Source organism: Falco peregrinus, chromosome 5 (assembly GCF_023634155.1).
Source record: "Falco peregrinus isolate bFalPer1 chromosome 5, bFalPer1.pri, whole genome shotgun sequence".
In the NCBI taxonomy this organism is placed as follows: domain Eukaryota; kingdom Metazoa; phylum Chordata; class Aves; order Falconiformes; family Falconidae; genus Falco; species Falco peregrinus.
Window position 1 is genome coordinate 110844998 of NC_073725.1, and position 22503 is coordinate 110867500.

A 22503-nucleotide genomic window follows, 5' to 3' on the forward strand; every position below is an offset into this window, starting at 1 on the left:
GGCAGGGGAGAAACTATTATTTTATTAACTAATTAGATCAGTGTTGAATGAAAATGAGCCTGCCTGCAAATCTCTACATTATTGATTCTGAAGAGGAAGCTGTAGCATACAATGGAGATAATGAAACACTTTGATTTGCATTTGAAAATGGCTAGCCCTGCGTGGATAGGGGAATATGGCCATCTACAAAATAATTTAGTTACTGTAAAGGGAGATGGGGGGGAAATCACTGCCAACTAGCAGGTTTGTGAAAATAGTGACTGCAAGAAACAACTGGTCTTGGACTCTGTTCTTCAAAGTCTTCTGGTGTCAGCATGTGAAAGAAATGTCCCTGCCATTCCTTCAGTTTTTGTGACCATCTTGTGAACCAACTATTCCTATGCTACTGCTTCCCATGAACGTCCACACTTCCACAGTTGTAGACTGTCAGCTATACCACCACTAAATAAATGAGAATAAAACCAAGCAGGTCTGCAGTCACAATAGGCCCAAAACCAACTCATCTTCTTGAATACCAGCTGTGGGTTGGGCCAGACACGGCCGCAGCAATGACCACCACTCTGCCCCAAGCTGTTTCTCATGTTGGCCCATGGTGAAGGTGATGCTTAAGGAAATAAATTGTAAAATACAATATCCTTCCTCTCAAAAAAAACCCAAAACCCAAAACAAAACCATGAAGAGCATATGGGAACAAAACCTTAACATTAAACTCTACATTTGATTTCTTCTACAAAAGCACTCCAAGAAAGAATGAAACATAATGCCTTAAAAAAAACCAAACCAAGTGAAACCACCAACAAAAAAAACCAGAAACAAAAAACAAACCAATAGAATTTGGGAAAATATAAATCATCTTTTGTTAGTGATTTCCCAGGGTGCTCATTCAACAACACACTCTGCTAAGTCCCAGAAGTGCACAGAACAGCTGCCTTGCAAACCTGCAACACTGCACAGTTTAAAGCCATAGTGTAATTTAGAATAATATTATTCCTCAGATTCTGGGCTGGCAGCTCAGTGGTACTGCCAGCGGATTAGTGAGCTGCTAGCACTGGTACAGTCTCTAAGGCATCAATGAAAAAGGGTTGATGGATTTTTGGATGTTTCTCTTTTTGACCTGTGCCCTTTTAAAAGGGAGAGATGTGATGAGACAAAAACCTCCTGGCAATGGGGTAAAAGCAAGACAACCTACAGGAAGCAACTACAGAAAAGGAAAGGCTACAAGTGGAATTCATAAAAGGAAGAGATGAAGATTGTTGCTGGGTTAAAGGAACCAAAGTTAACAAATATACTGCGAAAACCAAGGATTTCTAAGGAAGGGAAAGTAGTGAAGCAGGGCTGGTGGGCTTTCACAGTCCTGAGCAGGTCAATACTACCTGTAAAAAGCAACTCCGTGCCACATGCCAAAGGATTTAGAACTCTACCCAAGTGACTATGCCCAGATTACCTGCACAACATATGCATGGAAGAGATGTGAACACCCACTAACCCTTCTCTGGACACTCGTCAATCCAAATTACTAAACACACAAACCAAACCCACCAAAGCCCAACCACCACCATCCAACCCCCCCCCCCCCCCCCATCTTCATACAGGGTGCAAGACTGATGGATGGATGGGGTGGGGGGTGGGGGTTAGTCTCACAGTGCACAGTCCGACAGCTTTGATACTGTCAGTTAGCTTTTGAGTGACCTTTCCAACTGGAGGCCTGGCCTTCACTGTCTTCTGATTACTTGGTTTGCAAGCTGAAAGGTATGTTTTTGAACAATAGTACAGGAACCTATACGAAGTAATCATATTCCTAAATGGTGTTCATCATTATACATATCAGTCTTCCGGATGAGATTCAGACAACATGACAACATTACAAGCATCTGTCATGTGTGCCTTTGTTCCTCTACCCAGAGGAAAATTATGATTAAAGCTGTGTCTTCAGTTCACCCAGCCCATTTACTTCAGTGGAGCTCTGCACCAACAACTGCTGGGAAACTGTAGAAAGCTCTTTCTTAAGAAAAGTAAGTATTTTTTCTTATGAAATAATTATTTTGAAGGTTACTGAGGTTGGGGTTTTTGTTATTTGGTAGGTTTGGGGTTTTTTTTAGTATTACCTGAGCTAGCAGAAGATGCCTAGTGGTACCCAGCACAGCCCACAACAGCTGTATGGTTCTGACACCTGAGAACACACTCAGCCTCACACCCTCCAGTCAACAATACCATCTCTGGTGCCTGGTATGGGACATCCTCAGGTGACAGAGAACAGTCAGTAGAAGTTATTCCAGCCTCTAATATGGTAGCAATAGATATACGACCACACTCTTAAAGGCTGAAGTAGAGGGTTTATTTTATAACTCTTATACTGGTTGCAAGAACACATAGAGGTTGTAAGCATGTGCACCACAATCACTTTGCACCCAGTTATCCTTTTGGACAGAGCCCAGAACAGACTCCAGCTCTTCCAAATCCCAGTTGAGTACTCAAGCTTTCCCAGTTAATGGGATTACTCACATCAATAACTGCTCCTTTTATATAAATGGAAAGTGCAGACTCTTGCTTATGCAAACAGGGAACTACAGGAGAGTCTGTCCGCTCTGGAAAAGTTTATGAATATCTGCATCTCCTGTTACAGACTCCCCTGGTCTGCAAATGTAAGGAGTGTTATGCTGACCTCAGGAATGCCTAGACTTTGTGACTAAAATCCACACTTGTGCCCTTCCAACTCCAGCGATAATCAAGCAGGAGTCATTACAGGACTGTGTTTGCCTGTCATCAATACCACAGCATCTTCATGTCCATTTACATTGGGTTAAGCATTGCAATACGTTGGTATAATATTTCATACTTGCCCTAAATCTAAGTTAGACAGATACTTACAGTGCAGATTTCAGTTATTATGACATGTACCTGGTGATTACACTAATGGCTAGGCACAGTCCTTCCCCTACTCACAGTAACAATTCTACACTGTATTGTATAATGATAAAATAGTGATACTTCGGAATTAAACTTTTACATTAGCGAACCTGAAACTCTGTCCAAAATATTCCTGGTCAATGTGAAAGCTATTTCTCCATGGTGCAACTGAAAGACAATAGGATTAACTCTAACAGACGTCTGCAACAGCTAAGATAAACTGGGATTACACTTATAAAGCTTCTGTGAAGAACGTCCATAAGAGAAGAAAATGCTAATTTTACATTTCAATGGCTGTAGCACTAGTGTGGTACAAGCTGCTCCATCTTGGCTACAGGACACTCTCAAGATTTCCAATGCCAGCATAGAGAGGCATATTCTTAACTATCCTGAAATGCGTTTGGGAGCTGGGTTTTACCATGCCAACACTAGAAGGTCAGTGGGCACCTCCTCCACTTTCAAGGTCATGTGAGCTGCATCCATTTGATATTCCAGCCACAGTCAGATGTGGGAAATGGCCTCATCAGTCTCCAGCCACACCGAGGTCTTCTCATTACGACGATCTTTATCTGTTAGTCAGAGTGTTTGCTTTGCTACCACCACCAAACCCCCAACTTTTCATCATGGTGCGTTGCATTTAAAAGATCTCTTTATCAGTCCCATATCACTAGTTTACGTAGTTTATTCAGACTCCAGAAATGGCAATGCTCCACTTCAAATTTAGGTCGTTAAAAATTATCAGTCTTTTTCCCCATACTGAAAGTATTCCACGAACATTTTTCTCCTGGCTATCAATGCCAAGGAGGATCTATCCTCTTGTATGGTGCATTTGACTGCAATCACTAATTCTGTAATCACAGTGAGTCAAAAACCCTCTCTGGAGTGTAGCCTAGTGGAGTCTGTGTTGCTGTAAGACACCCCCATCAACACAGCAAAAGGCATCTCCACCCTGCCATTCTCTCAATGAGTTTATGTCTCCATTTTTCGACGTATTTTCCTTAAATTCAATCAACTGGTGTCACTAACATGTTTTATGATTATTTTCTAGAAATGGTGGTACAGAGGAGAGTTTAGTACTCTGCACATTTGGCTATTATTCCAAAATAAAATTAGATTTTAGACACAGGCACAGCCCATCTTACACCCTCAAGGACAGCATTCATCCCTTGTTCTGCTGGGAACAATTTGTTAAAATTCTGACTCCTTCAGATAGCCTTTTCCATAACCAGTGTTCCTCTTCAGAAACTTGGTATTTGTCTATGAGATTTGACTTAATGCTTTAGTTATAGACTATTACCAATTAAATAAATCACCACAAACCCCGGACAGAGCTAATTTCCATCTGCCTTCTCATACACTGTATGTTGACTAACCTAGCCCTAGATCGCTTCTAAGTACAAGGTATCTCACCTGAGACCAGTTCTTTACCTGGAGTGAAACCAGGGTTACTTTCCCATTGGGCTGGTCTTGGTCTGTTAGATCACATTGCCCTTTTTGCCACAGCAGCTCCCCCAAAGCCCTGTATCACCAGTTCAGTTCTTCTAGCCCCCTGTTACCATTACACCATTCCAAGCTCCAAGCAATTACAACATCCTGCCGTGAATTTATGCAGCCAGCACAATCCTCAGCTACCACGCAGAAGACTCACTAATGTACAAAGGATCTCCTCCCACCCCTCCTTCACAGTATGTAGGGCACCACAACGGCATCCTCTCCAACCCCAGCTAAAAAGAGATAAACCACAGCAGATGACATAATTTTTAATTGCACCACAATGTGAGCCTCAGATCGTGGCAAGTCAGTGTCAGCATCTTCCCTGAAAAAGCCCCCTTGGCCGAGGAAGCCTCTGCCCTGGGGTGCAGCTGGAAGAATCCACTCCTGCCATGCTGACAGCAGCAGTGACAAGAGCCCACAGAGCATCCTCAGGACAAGAAGTGACACCGAGCTGGCCTGCTGCTGCTGGCCACCTCCTCCAGCAGCACGTGCCAGGGGACATCAGGCAGGAGCCCTTGAAAGCTGAGGTTTATCTAAAAGGCTCCAAAGCTCTGGAACAGTCCTACACATTGACTGCTATTTGTAGAGAATATGCAAGATAAAGAATTGTGGTTTAGAAGACAAAAGGCTCAAGTTTGTGACTTTAGTTCCACATCACTGAAAGTGGATATAATTAAATCCTGGTTTTCAATAGCTACTTCAAAATGAATGTCTCTGTGATGCAGAGACACTGAAAGCATGAAGATACTTTTTATTTAACCTCAAAATCTATTTTTACTCCAGAATGCTAATTCTCCCCGGCTGGAACTTTGTCTTCTTCCTGGCATGGGTGGGAGAAATGGAAAAATGAAGTGGGGAAAAAAAAAAAAAAAAAGAAAAAAAAAAGAATGGGGAAAAAGTCAGGGCCTTTCACAAGAGCTATAGAGAATAAGGAGGGAGACAAAAAACATGCAACAGATTCTCTGTATCCTGCAAACCAGATGAAAGCAACTCCTCACCCTGCAAAGGTCTGAAGGGGAGGACAAAACTTATGCACCCACAAAGGACAAAAATTTTAATCACACACTCAAAGGCTTTACCCCAAGAACATGCAAAACCCCAAATCCAACACCATAATCACCTCTCACAGTACCAGAGAACTGCAAAATCTTACTTTGTTTTTGTTGTTTTATTTTATTGTTCTCCTTTGCTTTCCATCTTACAGCGCAGAGTTTTCAGTGCTACTTCTTCTGGCTAGACTGTGTAGAGCAGCTTTTTTCAAAGCACTACAGCCCCCAAGGCTGTGCAAGCGAGCAAAGATGCAAGCACAAGCAGTGAACCAGCAGGTGCAGAGCAGAAATGGCTTCTCACCTGGGGCCCAGCTCCACCCAAAAGCTGCCAGGTGCAAAGCTTCTTCACCATCCTACCAGCTGGGAGACAGGGAGGCAGCCTGTGAGCTTTGTAATGTCCCCCTGCTGCCCAGGGCTGAGGCAGGGGCTACAGGCAGGCAGCACACCCTGTGTTCCCTGTCCCCGGGAGGCAGAGGCACTTTGGGCTGGTTTGTGGGGTGCAGCGTGTCTGTGAGGGAGCAGCCTGCTCCAGCAAAACCTCACACCTAAGGGAAGGGGGATAAGCAGGAGGTGCCTCAGTTTTTCCCTTACTCTCAAGTACCAATACCTGTGCTAAGAGGCATTTTGAACGAGACCTTTGCAAAGGAGACTGATGCTCTGATGTTAAAGCCATTATTGTAACATGTCCCTTGTTACAGCTTTAACATCAAAGGATGATCCAAACCATAAAACCCCTAAGTTTGAAATTTACTTCTGTCCTAAATCACTAGGCTGAGTAATAACTGATATAAAGGGGAAGAAAGAAGTGCATGAAATTCTACTTGGGCATCTTACAGCAAATATAAGAATTTTGGCTCATTACAGTTAACAGCTTACCCTTCCGTGCCGGGTGAGCTGAGCTCTGGTACTCCATTGTGAGAAGGAGCAAGGCCCAAGCTGAGCAACCTGCTGCCTCTTCTCTGTATCAGGCTACCAGAGGAATGCTAGCACAGACTAGTCGGCACCTGCACTATTTTTTACACACGAAGAGACTGTGAAATATCTTCTGCCTGGTGCAGAAAGGAAACAAAAATATTAGGTAAAATCACCTTTCTCACCCATCTACTGCCATTTCCACTATGTGTTATGTAAATTCCAGTCAAAAGACAAGATGATGTTTCATCCTGTAATAGACAATTCAAATTTCTAGCAAACCCACAGATTTTAACTTCTTCTTCCTTCTAATGACAAATTTGATCTTCCTCAGTCTCTTGGATCACTGCATCTCCCAAGGAATACAACAGCCAGGTACAGAAAGGTCACATTTTACGGAGGCAGAAGTAAGCAACCTGCAAAGCTAAGTAGAACACACATTGTTCAGGCAGGTCACATAAAGGCCATTCCCAATTTGGGGAACACAGCAATAATAATAATATGAGGCTTTTACACATATATGATCATATGCCCCAAGTCTGCTACAATTGTTGTTTTCTGCATGAATTTATCAGCTTGCATAGATCTTGGGTAGCTGCTCTTAATTCCTCTCAACCAGACAAGCGGTGGGGGGCACAAAGAAACTGAGGGAACAAATAAAAGCTACTTAACTCACTTGTTAGAAATGGACAAATTAAAAAAAGGAAGAAAGAAAATCACTGCTGTTCAGGAGAGAATTCAGGAAAGCTATTGCTGTTTTAGGAAAGTACAAGAGGCCGTAAGGGTACAGCCCAGGCCTGAACTCTTTTCACTGAGACCTCTTTTTGTGTACGTGGATACGTGCTTTCATTCTCCGTCCAGGTTACCCAGGCAAAGAAAGGGGAAGGAATGCTACCGAAGATGGGAACTGGGCCTTCTAGCAGGTAGACTGGTTGAAGGAGACTAAAATTCCAGCCCAAAGCCATTGTGACCTTGTGAGAACACATCCTCGCCTGTCAGTGGGTCTTTGGTGGATGTATCTGTTCAAGTTCAATCATGAGCACTGTCCTAAGAAAAAGCAAAGGGTGCAGTGCTAACTGTCCATTGCAGCTGCTACTAACACTGACAGGGCATACGCTTTGGGTTAGTAAGAGGTAAAAAGATTCCTCTGGTTATTCGGGGAACAGAAGATTGTGAAATGACCTTCTGTAAGCCACTCCTTTGCTTTGACCAGTTGCATCAAACAGCGATTTCTAACCTTTTTGAATGCCTACTGGACACAGTGCTGATGGAGACAATTTTTTATAACAGTATTTTTCTTCTAATAGTATGCAAAGCCTTTCCTAAAACTTTCTTTATCAATTACCTGCCTAGAAAATGAAAAGTAGCTGTTAAAAACTGCCAGATCCTTAATGTGATTGACTATGGCTGGTTTTAGTCAGCAAAAGGTCTCCAAGTAACAAATGACTTGTCCATTCGTTCTCTGACAAGAGAGACCGGCGAGGCTTGAATATCATTTACGCTCAATCAAATACTAATGCTGATGGAAAACTCTGGGGTTTGGTGACTCTCGATGTGCCCCACTGGGGCATGGAGAAATGTATCGCCACTTAACATGTATACTGCGTAATGGATCTGAAAGGCTCCTCCAGTCATCACTGCGGCTGCCTCTTTATCTTGCCAGGCCTGTAGCTGTAAGATATGCATTAATTGAAATGACAAATTGCATAAACATGCGTTTCTCAGTTGGCACTTCCCTGCTAAATGCTTATGAAACTGTTAACTACAGAAAACAAAAGATGGATGGAAGAAGATCACTTTTACAAAATTATTTTTATAGAAAAAACAGAAAAGTTTGATGTATGCAAACTCACAGGCATCCTATATTTCACAGCTGGGGAAGAGCAATAATTTTCCCCCGGTAATGGATCTTTATTATGTCAGATACAGAAAGATTTGCACTTTTTTACTGGTAAGAAAGTCCAAATTAAAGAAGTGACTTCATGTGGTAGAAACTGGCCTTGGGATATAGTGGATACAGGACATCTCTCCTCTCACCATATAGGTGATTACAAGATTTTAAGATGCAGTTCAAACAAATGTTTTACAATATAATAAAATCGTTGATTATGGCATAAAAAGCCATAAAATTTGATCTCTCCCTTTTTTTGTGTGTGTGTACACACTGGTCAAAATAAGATCAACTGTAAAAAAGAACAGATTATTATTTTGCCAGGTTGGACCAGATGATCCTTGAGGTCCCTTCCAACCTGGTATTCTATGATTCTATGATTATTAAACTGCAGTGTAGCAAACACCAATATATTGTAGCTATGTGTTTCCTTTAAAACATTGTGCAGAATAATTATAGCTAGAACAAAGGAAGCTCAGAAAATTTGAACACTGGAGCTTTTTTTGGTTTTTGGGGAGGAAAAAAAAAACCCACCAGCCATAAAGAAGTTCTGATATTCATTTCTAAATTCTAACAAATACTTCGATTATACTATGCTTTGCCACATCTGGCCTTCAGCTTTGGACCTCATCCAGTTTCCTGTAGAACAAGAGGAAATCGAGCTCAAAACTTTGGTTGTGCTATTTTCTAAATGGCATAATACAAACCATCAATTTAACTAGCATTTTCCTCTGCGTCATTTAGTAACACAACTGAATTAATTTTCCTGAAGAAAAGAAGCAACTCCCCTTTTTGTTTATTTAAAAAATTGCAACTGATTCCTCAGTGGCACACCCAAGCCTTAAATAAGAAGCAGTAACTAATTATTTCATTATTTCCATGTTCCCTTTCAGACATTCCTTTAAGAATTATAAAGCATCTAATCTGCACTTGTAGTTACCTAAATAAAATGCGTCTGTATAGAAAGGAATCCCAGCACCTATAAAGACAACTACTATAAATGCATTGTGAGTTTTTACTCTAAAGCATGACATTCTCTTAAGGCCTTGGTCTTGCACTTATTTAGCATATGAGTAGTCCTACTAAAGCAAGACTCATTCATAGGTTTTTTCACTGGTGGAGTTTTCTTTTATTTATATATATTTTTAGGCAACATATTATGAAAGTTGGAAGGAGGAAAATAAACCGGTAATATGAGGTGAGCTAACCGTCAGTGTACATGTACAGCCTTTGACACAGCATCTCGACACAGAGAAATCGCAGCAAAGTCAGTGGCTAAGCCAAACCATAAGTTTGTGTAATAAAGAGAAATTGTTCAAGGTTTTTCCTTTAGTGGCAAAACCCAATACTCCCAAGTGAATATCTTTCCCCTCTAGTGCAATACCCTGCAGATGTGACTAAACCTAAAAATAATTTCTAAGAAAAGGTTCCAGCATTTAACACAATGTATGTACTGCCTTTCTAACCCTTCCTTCGTTCATTGTCAAATGATGATGTAAAGAATTTCGTAAGTAAACAAAACAAAACAAGATAAAAATTAACTTAATTTACACAACCAATAAAAAAGTTTAAAGCAATGATAGAAAAATAATATAAAGGCTAGATACACTAAATGCCAGTTCAACTGTATTAAGCTTTGGTAGAACAGTTAAAGAGCATAGCACCAATAAAATCCAATGTCAATACATGCTTCAGTATGCATGAGCTGTGATGAAAATGTAAATTTTGGCAAGAAAAGTAGTGTATGTTCCCTGACGCCACAGTTTCATTTCAACATCTAACAAAAAGTCTTTAGGCTCTTTCACTTGTCGCTGAAGATAGACAATGCCTGTGTACGAGTTCAGCCTTCGAGTGCTGAAGTAGTTTTCTTCATTTCCCTTGTTGATAGTAAGGATTATGTTGTCTCCAGCATAGGCAGGTGATGGTCCAATACGGAAAATATGAGCTGGGACCACGATATTGGTCTGGAAGTTCAGCTGGTAATAGGTAATGCGCACCGGGGTATTTTGGCAGTCCAGATAATTAAAACAACTGATTCGTTCACACCTCCTAAGAGATGAGAAATGAAACACGTTCAGCGTCCATGTAATATCAGGTAAAACACATATTTCAGAGTATTGCAGAATATCAGACAAACATGACTCCCAAACTTCAGCTGTGTAATTATCAGCTGCTTGTTCTGCTTTTACAGTACCCATAAAGCATTTATAAACAATATATACATCAGTGTACAACAGTGTAAGAAAAACATCATGGACATGGGGAGCTGTGTTGGGAAGCTCCACAACAAGGAAAGAGCCAGAGTCATGTTGCAAGCACAGAGCTTGGAAGAGGAGTCTGTGATCCATCACCAACAGCACAAGCCTAGGACAGTACTCCAGGAAAACAAGAACAAAAGCACTTTAGAAGGCAGCTAATAGGAGACAAGCTTCTCATCCTGCAAAGCTGCACAGTTCTATACGGCAGGAGAAGTACGTTTTAAGTCTAACTTAAATCCAACTACATATGGCAACTGAATATGGTTTCCCAAAGCGCTGGCAGCCACTGAGGCAGGAAATGGGTCGGAGATTCTGGGGCTCCCAAGCCTCAGCTGCTGGGGAGCTGGGAGCAGTGGGGCTGTGCCGTTCCCAGAACCGTGAAGCCTGGCAAGCTCACGATCCTGCTCCCCTTCAATGTTTCAACACTCTCCAAGGAACCGCAATCTGATTATTAAACAGGGAGCCCCCAAACCACTGCAAAAGTGGTGCATGGAGCAGGCAGGCAGCTACTGCAATAAGATCTATTTTTTAAAAAACTTAATTATAAACAGAGCCCTTTAAGAGCTGCAGCAAGTACAGCTGCAAGCTCTGATGACTGCTGTTATAGCAGCAGTTGGGGGGCAAAGCGGCGCTTCTAGGGCTTGGAAGAAGGAAGGGGCAAAAATGGACAGAAAATCTAGATGGAGGAGTATGTGCTCCAGGTACTGAAGCATCTTAGAGCCCTGAGTATTTACATCTGCCCACAGACAGAAGCACTACGCAACATCCACAGCCACTGGACTAGGCTGCTGGCTTTGTTGTGATGGTAATACTTACATGTCAGAAACTTTTCTGTAGTTGGAAGGGCACTCGAAGGACAGGCAGCGGAAACTGCCCTGGATGTTATAGCAAGTCTCTGCAGTGGAACAGTTATGGGTTCCTATTGCACATTCATCAATATCTAATAAGAAGAAACACAAGGAAAAAGACATGCTAAGTTCAAAAATAAGAAGTAATCACAATTTATGGACTGTAACATGCTTATGAGACGCTGTGTGCATAAGAAGCAAGAGCAGTCTGTGGGTCTGGCTCTGCAAGCTGAGAGTTACCTCTTCAGTACCTGTGCCTGCTGTCTGCAGACTAGGACTGCGAGAACCCTGGAGGAAACGCACAGGGTGTGAAATGCACATTCAGGTGAGGTGCGTCAGGTTCATCTCTGTGCATGGACAGACACTGGTTGGCATTTGGAGGGACGGGGTAAATCACATTGATTCCTATTCTGCTAAAGTTCATATGCCTTCTATGGAAAAAAAATTTCCTTCCTTGACATTATCAGTTAAAAAGAGATGACAGTACCACTCAGCAGTGTGTGCAATGGACAAGGGATCCCACTCTTCCCTACAAGCAGTTTGTGATGCTGTGTAGTAGTCCTTCCCCTACCTGGCAGAAAGTGTGGCCAGTTGCAGCCACCCAGCACATGGCCAGGGCCTTCTACCATGGGAGGAGTTTCTTTCTTTACCTGTACTTTGCAAACATTGGCACACCCCTGTGAATCCAGCTATCCTCACTCCAAACACATCTGGTACAACACTGGGTTTAACTTCAGGGGAGAATAAACATGGGAGGGAAAATAATTTCTCAAAACCCAAGACCCTCCTGTCTTACTACTTCCCACTGCAATAGAAACCAAACATGAACATGTTTGGTTCAAACCAGACTTGAACATCTAGACAGAATCGCTAGTGTTGCCATATTGTCCCTCGCTCCTGAGGTGTCAGAGATGTGTTGTAAGTGATACTATAAACCAGGTTGAAAGGAACCAGAATAAACTAACTAGATACCAGTAGTATAAGGCAGTGGAACCCTAAATTCTCAGACCAGCCAACCTGCCCATGCCCACAGCTGCTGTGTAAGCTTTCCACAGCTGTTCTGATTGAAAACAGTTTTAAAATAGTTTTCTGAAATGGATGGGCCAGTTTTTACAGCTCCACAGGCCAAAGGTACTCCCTGAAGCACAGTTTCATGCTCACAGCAAGGTGTTTCTAAACAAGCACGGTTCAGCACGTGAGCACAGTGCACACACGATAAGCTCAATTGCTGTGGGAAGCACCTAACTGGTTTCAAACAGCAGAGCATGTGCACAGATTTCTGCACGGTGTAGACACTGCATGCAAGCACTGGAGTACAAGGGTCAGTCCCTGATGAAAGGTGGCCACTGCTATAAATTGCTCACACACTTCTTACACTATTTGTGATCACAACGGCTCCCTCTTCATGGACAAGGCTGTAAAATGTCCACATATCGCAAGCAAACAAACATTGCCCCGTCACCCAGTCTGCAAAGGGCCTTCCCCTCCCCAGAGCAAGCACACACGGGTGGAGGGATACCCTACTGCTGCCTACACGTGAGCCATTCACAGCCTATTGTGACAAAAGCTGTCCCTCAGGAATAAACAAATCCCATCAGAATAAAAGAACCCATCTTAAAAGCCAACAGGACCTTCTCCCTGACTTCCTGAGAACTGAGAAAGCTGGGCTATGTCAGAAGAAGAATTTCTCTATGCATGCAGGTTGCTCTAGATTAAAGCAGGGGGCAAATACAAAGCAAAGTAGCCAGTTCTATACAGCTGCATAATAAAGGAGATGTAAGCTCTACCAGACTGTTATGGCATATGGGAACTTAAGAACAACACTTTAGAACGAGGTGCACATTTTTGAAAATATAAGTTAAATATAAATATCTTCCCGTAATGAGAAGTAATGTTGCAGAAGACATAAAAGAACATTTAAAGCTCAAAGACACTTTATGGCCTAGAACCTAGACGTGGTTACCTAAATAATATGTACGCACAAGCCGTGGGCCTTAAAATGCTGAAAACCAGATGCAATAACAAGGATCCAGCCTGAACAGAAAATATTGGCAAAGCTCTCACAGTCACATTGTGTACTCCCAAATGTCTAGACAACGCACGGAGGCTTTAAAATGAAATAAACGCTAACAGACAAACCATGTGGACTATGTAGGGCTCTGCAGTTCTGCCAATTGTCACAGAAGAGGGAGACTCTTAGAGGAAAACTATAACCTCCCCCTCCCTCCATTCCCCTGGGATGAGAACTGATTTCATACACTGAACTGACTGGTTTAAAAGTCTTGCAAAGAAAAGTATACAATAGGAAGTAGGAGAGAATCAAAGTAAATTAAATCCCTTGCTGATTCTCAGAAGTGCCCCTAGGTGAAAAGAGAATTTCTTCCATATTGCAATCATTGTCATGAAAGCACTCACTTCACCAGTTTGGCTGTGCTGCAAAATACCATAGGCAGTTTCTCCAAAAAGATCCATATGTTGAGATGCTATTACATGAGATACAACTCATCTGTTTGGAAAAAAAAAAGGTACAAAGAATGTACCACCAGTAACTCTTAAGAGCTGGTCAGATGACGAGCAACCAGCGCCAGATCTCTAGCTGGTAGAAACCAACAGAATCTTCTCAAGTTTAGTGCAGCTGGCATCAATTCAGACTGCTCTTCTGACCACGTCTTCAGAGACACCTCCGTATATAAGCCTTCCTAAACTTGTAACTATAAACTTGCAGAGCTCAAAAAAAGGGCACGTACTTGGGGGCTACTCCTAGTGCGTGACCAAACGCCAGCCTGCCCAGCCACACACAGAGCTGCCACACGTGCTAAGTTCTGCCAGTAGACCAACGGCGCCCTTTAAGGAGGCTGCACGTACCAGGTGGCACAGGCACTCTGAAAAGCCTTTCCAAGTGTCACTGTACAGCTCGCTCACTTAGCAAGGCTAGTCTATATAACTGGAACCCTCTCCCCTCAGGGTGAGCGTGCACGGAGGATTTCACACCACGCAAACACCGCAAGTGTGATCCATAGGTCTGTGTGGCAAACTGTCCCCCTCCACCTCCAGCACCTGGAGCGTGCTGGGTGCCTCTGCCTTGGGAGAGCTGTGCTGGCCAGTTAACGAAGTGGCTCACGCTGTTAACTCTGGAAAATGTCCTCAGCTCAAATCTGACAGAGATGGCAACTAACAGGCAGAAAAATAATTAGCAGGAAAAAAAAAAGTCTGAGGAGAGTTATAGCTGCAGTTTTCTAAAGGTGAGTTTTATGTAAGAATTTAAGTGCACATGGATATAATGGCATTCATACCGAAAACCACATTTTAAAAAACTCCCAACTTTTAAAATCTTTAAGAAAGATTTTAAGCATCATTTAGCCTGTTTCCCTGCTCCAAAGTCAGGACCAAGTACGGTCATGCCGTTCATGACATACATAGTGTAAAGTCACTGCCAGTACCACGGAGAAGAGAACTTAAGCACAGGAGATAGGTAACCAAAAGTTATGTGAAGGGCTCCTGAAAAACTAAAGGCAGGAAATACCTGGTAGTTAGTGTAACCGACTGCAGGAACGCATGTAGAGTACATAAAGGTAACGAGATCTTCAATCATCATTATACAGTCAGTGCATCTTTTGGAAATGGGGGAGTTTTACTTCAAAAACAGACAGCTGTGCAGCAGATGAAAACCACCAGACACCCAGAAGACACTTCTATGATTCTGGAGAAAAAGGGGGTGTGTGTGTGTGTAGGATATAAATCATTTACACTAACATCTACTAACACCAACATAATTAAACTTAGGTGGCAGACTTCTGGATGTCCAAGTCCACATTACAGCTCCTACACTCACTCTCAGTTTTCTGGGGCAGGAAAGTGCATCTCATAATGAAGCCACAGATTTCTGCATCTGGCACCTCTAAAAAAATGGATCACTTACTGCTGTGCCAAGGTGCACATACAGCTCATGCAAGTAATCACGTGCTCCAATTTGAATGATGAAGTGGGCTCCCTTAGGAATTCATTTAAACAATTAGCTCACATTGACAGGAGAGTTGCCACAGTACTTTTTTCTAGCAAAAGAAAGAGCTGACACTGCACATACCAGTATTTGGCAACTTTGTCAAACACTGGCTTTTTAACAATGACTAATATCAAACAAGGAGTCTTGACTGAATAACTGCAATGGTTTAGATAATTTCAAGGATTAAAGTTTCATAATTAAAGTTTCAGTTCCTAAACTTCTCATTACCTCGACAGGTTCTTCCATTTGCTGCCATGGTATATCCCTGCTCAGGACAAGCACACTGATAACTACCAGGAACATTGACGCAGCGGAAAGTACAAAGGATGCCGGCACTCTGTGTGCACTCATCGATATCTGGGGGAAAAAAAACCCCACAATTACAAACATATGACAAAAAGAAAAACAGAAATCTGGAAAGGGACACTGTAAAAACACAATAAATTTTTTATCTGGTGAATTTCTAATATACTCTTAAACAAGAATGCAACCGTGAAAGTTTGCCATTGCTCTAGGACTGTTGATGGTGCTTTCTGAAATGCTGCACACAAGATGCTTGCTCCCAAAAATGCTGGTTGCAAGTAGTATGGACTCTCAGAAAAGTACAAGTCCTGGGCACATCTGAGTTTGAAAAACTCTCTCTGGTACCTCTGTAGTTCTTCTAGGATTGTTTTGGGGGCTTCCTTGCACTAGGAAGAATGTGGATTTCTGCATCATTTCTTAATGCAGACTCTCCAAAGTGTCACTATTGGTAACTTCAAGAAAACAGGCAAAACCCTTCCTGTCTCCATCCTGATCACTCCTCATTCACCCACCAGCAGCAGAAGCAGGAGCAAGCCTTCATCCAACCATGGCTGAGAGGAGGCTTTAATTAATGTAATGGAGGTATAGATTTATCTTCCTTTTATTTTTTTAATCATAATCTCTAGCCCCATGAAACAATAACCTCACCATTTCCACAGTCACATAAATGTATTCCAGCCCCCAGTAGGAGGCATGAAAATGAACTGCATTTTCCAGTAGCTGGTAGAGTTCCCTTTTGCAGCTTTCGCATCAGTGTGTCACTATCATCCTTAGCCATCACCTGCAGCACTAGGTGCTGCTGAGAGTCAGACAGCCCCAGCTGTTAAAGAGTATACGCATCTTTAACTTGCTCTGACAAAGCAGCAAGCCTTACCTTTACAAGAATGCCCGTCTTCTGCTAGCTGGAAACCTTGCCTGCAGTAACACTGATAGGAACCATAAACATTGGCACACTCCTGGCTGCAGGGACTAGTATCACATTCATTCACATCTGTATCCAAAAACAAACCCACAGACATTGCCACAATGGTTCAGAATGGTATCTTCCACTATATCTTGCCTCTCAGAATAGCTACCAGATCCTTCTCATCACAGTGAGTAAGGATGGATTAATTTGTCCCAGGAAGACGCTTCTGCTCCCTAGACAGAATGCATGGGGATTCTCACGCAAGAAGTGTGAGATGTCTGTTGCACCTGACTTTTTTTTCTATATATGCCAATGCAAACACATACACATGCAACACGTGTTTCAGACCTTATATGTTATGGTTGATTAAAAATATGCAATCATTTCCTGAAAAAAGTAATGGAGAATTTACAAAGGTTCTATACAATTAAAAATAAATTTTCCCAAGTTTTGTCACTACCAAATTTCGTCTTTATTAAAATAAGAATGAAAGTCTCCGATTCTTTGTTACGTTCTCCTTTTCTCTCATCTGGAAGGAAAGGAAAAAGTATGTGAGGGAAAGGAAGAAAGAGAAGAAATTTGTCAGCTTTCATCTGACAGTTTGAGTGTTCAGCTGAATATCTGCAAATTTGAGCACACATAAATCATGGGTTTACTGTATTTATATTTCACCTCCACTTCTCTAAAGTCCCTTAATTCACACCGTAATTTCTTCTCCGTAGAAAAAATGTCTGGTACCTTCACAATGCTTCCCATCATAAGACAAGCGGAAACCAGAAGAACAAGTGCAATGGTAGGACCCAGGGGTGTTCTCACACGTGTGCTGACACAGGCGTCCAGGGTAATTCCAGCACTCGTTTATGTCTGCCAGCATAATAAAAAAAAATTCAATCAACTTAGAAAAAAGACCATCAAACCAGATGCAGGAGGATATTTTTAAAAGTGTCAGAGATTGTTTTGCGAAGCATGGAACACTGCAACCTCAGGTTTTATGCAGTCTGACTTTATGCTCTAATTGGTGTGCAGTAGTGAGAAAATACAAAATGCTGTATCATAGTCTCTTACGAAGAAAGTTGTGAAATCTTCAGAAAGATAAATTTCTACAGCTGTAGAAGTGTAACCCCTAGGAAAGCACTTTGCAGATGACTTTAATTGATAACCTCCAGCTCAACCAAACCAAGGACACCTGGTCTGAAATCACAGCATGGAGTGGCAGAGTTCTAAATAGCCAGTCGCACTGAACAACAACTGCTTTGGAGGTGATTCCATTATCTTTTGAGGTACTGCATTGCAGAACTAATAACTGCACACTAGGATGGTGCTAAATACTGCCTTCAGGTCCAAGGCTCAATCAATCAGTCGTTTCATCTCATCTTGTGCCTCACATACCAATGCAGCTTCTGCTGAATGCATCGTACTGATATCCCATCTTGCAGTCACAGCGATAAGCCCCAGGAAGATTATGACAAATCTGCCCTTCGCCACAACGGTGTACCCCAGTCTGACACTCATCCACATCTGCAGAACCAGAGAAAGCAATTAGTTTAAACACAGTTTGCTGAAAATCAATGTTTACAAAGGGGGTGGGGGTGGCAGCACAAAATACTTGATTAAATATCAGGAATAGAAACTGTTAGGGTTGTCCCCTGGCCCACTGTGCTCTTCTCAAAGTCAGCTTTACATAAGTAAAAGATTTGAAAAGCAATACGTTATCTTAAAAGTGAAAATGGTAACTGTAACTGCAGTGGAGCTTTCCCAGCATATTCTGCATTGCAATGTAAACATATTTTGATTTTGATCAAACCATGGCATTTAAACACCCTATTCTGATGTTCTGCCATTACATGAGTCACGCCAAGCAATTTAAGCAAAACAAGAACTAGCCAGAAATTCTGCTCATCTCTTCAATTAAAGCAATTGCTATTTTCATCTGCAGTTGCCCTTTCAATCTTGCTTCTGCTATCTACCTTTTGCTCTTTCCCTATGTTGATCTTTTTTCTTTTATCAGTCAACTCACATTTTGATGTTCCTCATGGCCTCTCATCAAAATTCCAATACCAACAAATTAGCTGATTCTCCACTCACATGCATCACTTCCAATCTCATTTTAAAAATCCTCAGATGAAGATGAGAGTTTTCAATACATGCTGATTTACAAGACTTGCAACATGACTAAATAGCTCATCAGTATCTAACAAATCCCCGTTACCATCTGTGACAAGAAGCATCAAAAAGTCTGATTAACCCTCAAAAACTTGTGTTTCTTCAAGTATTCTGAGTTCTGCCATCAGATCCTGCTTCCTTCCTATTATTCACATCTTCAACGACTTTTAAAACCCAAATCACTGTACATGTAATATTAATTAGGATGGTAGTCTAAGGCTGGAGGTTCTCCATACTGCCCTATTTGAAGTCATAAATTTGAGCACTATGACATTTCAAAGGGTTCCTGGGCAGCTCTCCATCAAACAACAGCACTGGAGAATGCTCCAGAGAGCGTTCACTTGCCGAGAAAATGACGGGGAAATGAGAGCAAGTTACAGAAACTTGGATTTGGAAAAGTGGAGATTATATCAACCCTGATGAGAGGTGCTAACAAATACTTTGTTCAATATTTCAGCACAGGCTCCCACCTACACGGTCCCTGCTGGCACCAGGGTTAGGGAAGGCAGGGAATGCCACTTGCCAAGCAAGGAATTCCTGATGGGCTCATAGATTTCTGCTGAAACAGCCTCCTCACTTTCTTTTAAGATCAGATGTAGCATCAAACCAACAAAGTTTCTAATGCAGACACTAATTTGTAAAGTAGGAGTTTTATTTACAATGAATTCATGTGTGCGACCATTTCATTAGTTTGTCCATAATTATATATTCCATCACGTTCACACTTTAATTATTTCTAGTGAATTATACCATCAGAAGTGTGCCATATTTCACCAGTTACAGTAGTTTTCAGTTAAATGTAAGAGGTATTTTTTAATAACTCATTTACTCAATCGGAAAGTATAAACAGTTTGAGGAGAAATGAATCCTGTGAACAGAGAAGATGACGACACAAGTGTAGTTCTGCTGGAGAAACATTTGCAGATGATGTATTTACTACTGTGAATATATCTGAATCAGGAATTGAATTAGCTATTGTAATGCCTTAAAGGAAATAAGTCTTTATTATAGAGAAGGGAAATTAGGACCATATGCTTTTCTTTGCTCTTCTCCATGCTCTCTGCCTACTTAAAGAAAGCCATATATAAAAAAACCAAAACCAAAACAGCCAAAAGATAGAGACTGCAAACGGAGACTGAGCACAGAGAGCAAAGACAGAGAAATCACCAATTAATATTAAACATTTGTTTACCAAAATCAAACTAGAGAAGCTTCTTTATACCTGCTCCTTAAAAATATTGTCAATCATGTAAAGTAGAGACGAAGTGTCATCAGTAATTACAATGTATTGTGTTATCTCATCATGCTCTAAAGAGACCAATGCTGTATTGGTAATGGCAATTTCATCCTCTGTCACGTATTTACACACAGTCACTCTCTTTTAGGAACAAGTGGGGAAAAAAGCTGGATTCTTCCTATAAATCATCAGTTTGAAATTTAAGAACGTAATTTGCCCTAGCCATGATTAGGGCTTGAAAACGAAGACTGTTAGCACTACAGCCAGGACTTCTGAGCTGCTCAGTGAGGACTGCTGAATTGCGACAAAAATGAGATTCATGGAGCTGTTGGCATGGTGGTAACCCTCAAATCAATTTCAGGGTCACCACACTTTACCTGGTGCAAACACATCTATCCCAGCTGACTGCTGAAACAGAACCAATCGAAACCAGCTGAAGAACTGGGTCTTTACAGCAACGGAGACATACAGGACTTTTGGCCCTTCCCTTTGTAACAACTGAAGCATTTCAGGCTGCTGTGTAATAGGGCAGCGAATGACACTGCACTACTTTGCCCTGAATTTACACAACACAACCTCCTAGAGCTGTGTTAGGAAGCCTTCTAAATGTCCTCATTTATAGGCATAAACTGTCCCCCGTCTTCTGCTGCTTCCAAATCTTCCTCACCTTCTGACTGGCCAGTCACCTTCTACATGGTCAGGGTAGTCCTGGACGTAAAATTGGGAAGGAAGACAGAGACTAATGAAGAGCAAAAAGGAGAATGCAGAAATTTCTGTGGAAATGGGGTCTGTCTACACCACTGTTTTTCACAAGTTGCCAGTCACAACCAAATTAATAGCTGCCAGTATGGCTTCCACCCACCTGTAACATCGCACATTGTGTTTATTTTTCATCCTTCCTTTTATTTAAAGGGAGCACAAGTAGAAATCATTAGGATATCATCACTAACCAAAATGCTGATTTGTCATTTTTTTATTTTTCCCCTGCTGTTGTTTTAGGATTTCCTACCTCATGTAACAGCACGTAGGGTGTTAAAAAACACATAGCCAGCCTTGCCTTGGGCACCCAGGACCAAGCTTTCAGTTCCTTTGTGCCTACTGTGCTCATTTACAGAACAAATGCTAATAAGTGATGAAATCTGCTACTCTGCGTCAGTAACTCCATAAACACATTGGAACAAATACAAATCAGTATCAAGCTGTGTGCCAGCCTACATGAATATTTCATTCTTTCCACAAAGAAAGTAAGAATTTATTCTAAACATACACACAACTGGATGCAAATGGGGAGCACCATTTGCTACAAAGTGGTGCTACAAAGAGCATCCACCTAGTACTGCTCTTGTGAGTCCACAAACGCAGCGTTTCTCATTTGCCGCATCCCATGGCTTCAGATCATATCACTTACAGTGGGATACTGTAAAAAAAAAATAGCAAAGGATCATGGTGTTGACTGACAGCAGGAGTTTAAAAACGAACTAAATAATATTCACTCCAGAATGGAAGACAGCAAATCCCATATGCAGTCGAAACCGGCGCCACCCGGCATACCTCCGTGCAGCAGTCAGACATCAGTGCAGAATCCTGTAGTCCAAACACATCATTGCACTGCTTGGACAGCAAATTCCCGTTCCTCAAATCCATTTAGGAATCTGGCAGTAACTCAAACCCTCTTTTTGGAACTGAAATGTACTTTTTCCTCTGAGAGGGCACCTGCCTGGACACTGGAGTCTGACCTTACCGATGCATCGGGTCCCCTCCTCATTGGAGTGGTAGCCTCTGCTGCATGTCAGCATGTTCCTCTGGCAGGTGTAAGACCCAACGGTATTTATGCAGTTGAATCCTGGTTTACATGGCTCAGGGAGAGATGTGCATTCATTAATATCTGGTGAAGAAAATGAATTAGAATAGTCACAGAAGCTATTTAACCTTTCTGGTCTGTTTTCTTCCAGCTGTCACTTCTTTCCTTCATTTCAATTTCTTGTGCCACAAAGATAAGGCTGATGAAGGTCTGCTGTGGTAACATGTTCAAATTCAATATGCAAGCGTGCATTTCTTTAAAAGGACAGCAATGTTTAAATTAAATTCACAGCAGGATTTGAAGAAAACTACATGTGGTCAATACACACCCCTTGGACAGGCTAAAAGGAACAGGAGTTGGCCAGTGCTGCTGCACATATTACAAAAATATTGCTGATCACACTTACCAACACAGTTTCCCTCAGGGTCTTGTAAAAACCCATCCATGCAGCGCTGCTTTGACTCGCAGTAGAATGATCCTTCCGTATTCTGACAAATGAAGTTTACTTTGCAACTATGACTTCCTCTCTCGCATTCATCAATATCTGCAAATCAGATCAAAACACCAAATTGTGACTAGTCAAGCTGTAATTTTCAGTAGCCTTCACGACGAGTTAACTCCTCAGAAAGGAAGTTAGGAAGCATTATTTAAACCAGACATCCAGTGTTGACTATGGGAAATCTGATGCTTAGGGGTCTCTTGGACATCCACTTCAGCACAGGCTTCAGAA

General features: G+C 41.8%; 1 protein-coding gene across 10 annotated transcripts in view; it reads right to left on the reverse strand.

The window, feature by feature from the left end:
• Nucleotides 1-9354: 9354 nt before the first annotated feature.
• Nucleotides 9355-22503, reverse strand: part of FBLN2 (fibulin 2) — a 106404-nt gene continuing 93255 nt past the window's right edge. For all 10 annotated transcript variants that reach the window (XM_055805767.1, XM_055805768.1, XM_055805769.1 and 7 more), the window contains 8 exons: nucleotides 22180-22317; nucleotides 21714-21857; nucleotides 17962-18090; nucleotides 17311-17436; nucleotides 16540-16656; nucleotides 15591-15719; nucleotides 11328-11451; nucleotides 9355-10302 (listed from right to left, as the gene is read on the reverse strand). In XM_055805767.1, the coding sequence (XP_055661742.1) occupies nucleotides 9945-10302; nucleotides 11328-11451; nucleotides 15591-15719; nucleotides 16540-16656; nucleotides 17311-17436; nucleotides 17962-18090; nucleotides 21714-21857; nucleotides 22180-22317 (1265 nt within the window). In that variant the 3' untranslated portion in view covers nucleotides 9355-9944. The remainder of the gene's footprint in view (nucleotides 10303-11327; nucleotides 11452-15590; nucleotides 15720-16539; nucleotides 16657-17310; nucleotides 17437-17961; nucleotides 18091-21713; nucleotides 21858-22179; nucleotides 22318-22503) is intronic.